At 32.7% G+C, this 6,000-nt stretch overlaps 1 protein-coding gene across 7 annotated transcripts in view; it reads left to right on the forward strand.

The window, feature by feature from the left end:
* Window positions 1–5,767, forward strand: part of CEP135 (centrosomal protein 135) — a 105,673-nt gene extending 99,906 nt beyond the window's left edge. For 6 of the 7 annotated variants that reach the window (XM_057502244.1, XM_057502243.1, XM_036895218.2 and 3 more), the window contains 2 exons: window positions 101–214; window positions 4,797–5,767. In XM_057502244.1, coding sequence (XP_057358227.1) covers window positions 101–200 — 100 coding nt within the window. In that variant the 3' untranslated portion in view covers window positions 201–214; window positions 4,797–5,767. Of the gene's footprint in view, window positions 1–100; window positions 215–1,893 lie in introns of all 7 variants that reach the window. The other variant, XM_036895217.2, reaches the window with a different exon arrangement.
* The last annotated feature ends 233 nt before the right edge of the window (window positions 5,768–6,000 follow it).

A 6,000-nucleotide genomic window follows, 5' to 3' on the forward strand; every position in this document is an offset into this window, starting at 1 on the left:
ACTAATTAACTAATTAAGTAGAAATGACAACAAATAACAATGACAACACCTTATATTTGTATACTACTTTTTCATATCTCTTACTGATCTTTACTGACAGAGAACGAGCAATTCAGGAAATGCGTCGGCATGGTCTTCTCACACCACCCCTAAGTTCTACTCTGAGATCTCCTTTACATTCTTCCGAACATGTAAACTGATACTTATCAGAAAGGTATGTGTGTAACACCCAGGAAAAACAAAATTAATCTATGGTTATAAACATTCAGAAAGTAGTTTTTGGTGTGGAGGGTGAAGGGGGGCAGTTTTTCTGCAGAGGTAGTCAGGGGAACTTTGTGAAGTAGTAAAATGTTCTATGTCTTGGGATGGTTACATGGGTATATATGATTGCAAAAACTCATTAAACTAAACATTTACTGTCCACCTATCTTACTGAACATAAATTATGCCTCAAAAAAAGGAGATATCCACGACAAATGTTAAATGACAAAATGAGATATCACAGGATAATATTTGATGAAATGGCAAACTCAAGGTACAAATAATAGATGGTGAAAGTGTGGACAAAGATGTACAAATGAATGCATGTGGCACATTGGACTCAAGCTGACAGGAAAAGCAGGTCATTGGAGAATAATGAGGGAGAAAGATGTGGAAGGTAGAGTAGGACATGCTAATTAAATTGAATGTAAAGCTAAATTAGAGATTGTAGACTTTATTCTGTAAGTTGGGGAGCCATTGAAAGTCCTCTGTGTATAGGACAGGTTAAGGTGAAAGAACTGTTCCTGGCAAATTAACTTCACAACCTTATTTGGGCCATATCGGGGAGGGTAGAAACCAGAGGCTGGGAGACCAGAAAGAGGTATGAAATGAAAGGTATAATTAGTTCAGGGTCAGTGTAATAAAATTGAAAGCTAGGACAGATTTTTTAAAATAAATTCGAATATCCATACAGAAAAGTATAATATCATTCTATGTAGCTCTGAATTTTCACAAACTGAATACACCTATGTGACCTGCACCCAGATCAAGAAACAAAACTTTACCTCTGTTGGCCTCCTTCTGTTGTAAGCCCTGTTCTAAAAGTAATTGTCCTACCTATTAAAAGCATAGATTCCTTTTGCCTGTTTTTAGACATTTTGTAATGAGATCATACATTTCTGGCTTCTTTCCTCAACAGAGCATTTGTGAGATTCTTCCATACTGTTGTGTGTCCTTGTAGATTGCTCAGCCTTACTGCACAGTATTCCATTGTGTAAATTTACCACAATCCATTTAATTCAGTTGTTGCTGAGCATTACCTGCTTGGGCTATTACTAATAGAGTTATGGTGGACATTCTAGTACCTGCATGTTGGTGAACAGATGTGTGCATTTCTGTTGAGTGCACACTTATGAGTGAAATTGTCAGGTCACTAGATAAGGGTGTTTGGTGCATGTGAGGTCATTTGGACATTCGTATGTTCAAGCTTGAGTAGATATGGCAAACCAGTTTTCCAAAGTGGTTGTAAAGAGGGCACATTTGACTGAGAAAGGGTCAAAGGGATGTGCTGATTCATTGGAGATGGTAATGAACAGGAAAGAAGCATGTCAGACGCAGGGTTTGAAAATAGGTGACTGGAAAAATCCAGGCTTATGGGCAAAAATAGCAAAGTCAGTCTTTTTAGAAATTATGCATTTCTTTGCCTGTTGTAATAGAAGTATATGAAAGATAATTAAGCATTTCCCCAACGGCTCAGAATCCTCATTATAAACATTAGTTATGTGCTGTGCTTTAACATACTGATGCCACAGGGTTTATTGGTGTTTTTAAGACTTGGGTTTAAATGACTTCTGATTGCTATGCTTTTGCTTTTGTTTGAGTAAAACATTTATTTTCTTCTTTCACTTTGAGGACCACTTCTCTGTGCTGGCTGCAATCGCTGGATGCTGACTGCTAGGCTGCTGCATTAATTTGAATGAGATTCAGCTTGTCATAAAGCCTTATAACAGCTCTGACATAAACATTTTCTCATACTTGATTCATACTGCATTTTAGATCAGGGGTTGGTAAATTAGAGTTGTGGGCAAATCCACTCCACTGCCTATTTTTGTAAACTAAGCTTTGTTGGAACATAGCCACAACCGTTTGTTTACATTATTGTCTAAGATTGCTTCTCTGCACTGGCAGAATTGAGTAGTTGTGACATAGACCCTGTGGCCCACAAATCTAAGATAATTTACTTTCTGGCCTTTCATATCACTTAACCTCTGGAAAACTCATGTGTGTACCCATAATACTAAGAGTAAAAAAGCAAACAATTGATTAGTTTTATGAAAATAGGCTTATGTTCAAGACCTTCAAGACCCCCTAAAAGGGTCCTGAGCACTCCAAGTGATCCCAGACTATACTTTAAGAACCATTGATAAAGAACATGGTGGATTCCAGCAATCTCTAAAGGTGCAATCAATTAGAAAAGTCTTTTTAGTTGCAATAAAATATATAAATAACATGAACTTTGCCATCATAACTATATTTTAAGTGTTCAACTCAGTGGCATTAAATTCATGTTGTGCGACCATCATCACTATATCCAGAACTTATCCATGAAGCAATAACTCTCCAATCCCTTGACCTTACCTCCCCAGCCTCTGGTAATCTCTAATCTACTTTTCTCCTCTACGAATTTGCCTGTTCTAAATTTCCATACAAGTGAAACCATACCATTTTTGTCCTTTTACAACTGGCTTATCTGATTTAGGATAATGTTTGCAGGGTTCAGCTATGTTGTAGCATGTATCAAACCTTGATTCTTTCTTATGCCTGAATAATACTTCTTTTTATGTTTATATGACTTTTTTTTATCCTTTCATCAGTTGATGGACACCTGGGTTGTTTTCACCTCTTAGCTAGGGTGAATAATGCTGTTACAAACATAGGTATCATACAAGTATTTGTTTTAGTTCCTGTTTTCAAATCTTTTGGCAGTACCTGGGAGTAGAATTACTGGATCATATGGTAATTCTATGTTTAACTTTTTGAGTACCTGCCAAACTTTTTCTACATGCCTGTACCATTTTACATTTCCATCAGCAATGTAACAGTTCCAATTTTCCATATTCTTGCCAACACTTATTTTCCTTTTAAAATTATAGCCATCCTAATAGGCAGATTTGGAATTTCTACAACTATTAACAAGTTTCCATACTATCTTAATGGTGTTGATAATTGGTAACCCATTTCCATTCATATTTTTTAAATATAGCCACCAAAACTAATTTTAAGGGATTTTCCCATAAGTACTTAGAAATGAATATGAAATATTCCTATTAATTCATATTTTTAATATCTCTCTAATAGTTAAAGTATGTGATCCAATTTTGTTTTTAATTTTTTTGACTATTGTAACAAATACATGCTCGTTGAGAAGATATGAACTACAAAAGCAGAAAGGAAACCAAGATCAATTTATTTTTACATTTTTTAAATTGCAGTAAAATATACGTAACATCAAATTTATCATTTTAACAACTCCTAACTCTGCATTTCTCTGGCAATTTTTGCATTCATGTTGTGCAAAAATAATCTCCACCATCATCTCCAGAAGTTTTTCATCTTCTGTAAATGAAACTCTGTGCCCATTAAACACAACTCCCTTCCCCTCACCCTTGGCAACCACTATTGTAATTTCTGTCTCTGTAAATTGACTACTCTATGTATCTCATATAAGTGGAGTCATAGAGTGTGTGTGCTTTTTGTGGACTTGCTTATTTCATTTACCATAATATTTTTAAAGTTCATCCATGTTGGAGTATATGTCAGAATTTCTTTCCTTTTTGAAGCTCAGTAATATTCTATGGTATGTATATACCACATTTTGTTTATCCTCTCTTCAATTGATGGACACTTCGGTTGTTTCCGCTTCTTGGCTATTGTGAAAATGCTGCTATGAACATAGATGTTCAATCAAAATAATTTTCAATCCTACAACCCAGAGAAAAGAGCAGTTCACATTTTGGTATACTTGTATTTAATTTGGAATAAACATACAAATGCATAGATGTACATATGTAATTCTAATGAAGATCATACTCAAAATAGTTTTTATCCTGCTTTTGTTTTATTTCTGTGAGATTTTTCCCCTTAATATTGCTGTATTTATTCTTATAATTAAAAGCATTTTCAAAAGTGCCATTTTAAAATAGTGATGTAATGCTCATCACATGGGTATTTTGTGATTTATTTAATCATCCTTTTATGGGACATACAGCTGCCCGATTTTTTTTCTCTTATAAATGTTTTATATCATTGGACAATGTGTGTGACAGTTTCTACTTAAGTATATCTTCCTACATACAGAAAAATATAGTTACTTTCTCAGCATTTCCATTTGGAATTTTTTTATTTTAATGTGTGCATTTTGATTAAGAGGGTGATTAGATAGCATATAAGGTCAAAATACTTGGAAAAATAATTGATTGTAAATAACATGCTACTATAAGACTCAGAGAACATAATTTATAGTAATAGTATGTAATTTTATTAAACCTAGATATTATCCATTTTTGTGAGTCATTATTCTTAATTGTGTTACCCCTTCTTTTCAGTATGTATCATCTATTTAGTTCTCTTGTGCTTTGATGTATTTTGGTAGTTTGAGGGGAATATATTTTTGAATTACAGAGCAGTCCTTAACTATTCAATATGACTTGATTGTGGGCAAGGGCTTTTATTAGAGACTATAATTTCAATTAAAATATTACTGAATCTCTGTTTTGTGAATATTCTTAACCCACCTTTCTTCCCCTCTTTTGCAGAATGATGGCTTTCAATGAATTGGCTATATGGGTCTTTTAAAAGAACAGTAATGAAATATTTGAATTACTTGTTCCTGAAAATCATGAACATTGACACAAATTCTACCTCTGTCAACTTTTATTTAAATCAGTGAATATTTATATAAAAACTATGGTTTAAAAGAACTATATCGGTGTGTATATTTTCATATATATGGCAACAAAATATGTAAAATAGTGCTGATATCTGTATTTTTATTATTTCTGACTTAAATTACTCCAGTGTGTTTATACTGTGAATTAATATAATGTATTGTTCACATTGTGCTTTAATAATATTTTTCCTAATGAGTCATGATATATGTATGTAAATATTCTTACTGTACTTGTTTTTAGTGTTTATTTAGTTTCCATGCCTATGTTTATCACCCATATCTTTAACACATTCACAAAGAATTATCAACTTTGATGCTATGCTGTCATGCTTAACTTTTTTCTTCTAAATGTAAAACTATTCACAATTTGCTGTCCATCAGGGGGAATATATTCAGGTCTATTCTTATAATAGCAGAGGTCTTGATAAAATAATGGTCACCATAGATAATTTGTTGTTGCAAACTGGAAGAACTGTGATAGGAAGGATACACTTACATTATATAATACTATATTGTTTTGACTACCACATGGATTCTTCACATAATACAAATTCTATCCAAATCAAACTAAAAGCTGTCTTCAGAATTTTGTAAAACATTAGAACAGATATTTGGGACTTTTTTTCAGTAAATAAAATTCCTTGCTGTATTAACCTAAAACTTATGGGTATAAAAGTGTGCGGGGTAAATATAGTAAAATATTTTGTTAAAATTCCAGTGTATACATTCAATAATACCAGGTTTTGTCTTCTAAACCTGTATGTTATAATTTGTCAGTCTTGCAGAATAGTATGTAAAAACTGTAGCATATTAAATAATTAATTTTCAAAGTTACAATATTAAAGAATGTTGATATAGTCATATATTGATAAAAGAACAACAATAACAAAAAAGAATGTCAGATACAGAAACTAATAGTGTTTGAAGAATATGCATTTGAAAAAATTGCTGTTCTTAATAGATTTCATTATTTAAAAAGAACTAAAAATTAACAGGAAAGTGGAAGACCAATTATTTATGATACATTTTGTTTCTGCAGTTTAAATAGAGTTTGTGTGTATGTGTGCATA

This window comes from Manis pentadactyla, chromosome 5 (genome assembly GCF_030020395.1).
Source record: "Manis pentadactyla isolate mManPen7 chromosome 5, mManPen7.hap1, whole genome shotgun sequence".
Lineage (NCBI taxonomy): Eukaryota > Metazoa > Chordata > Mammalia > Pholidota > Manidae > Manis > Manis pentadactyla.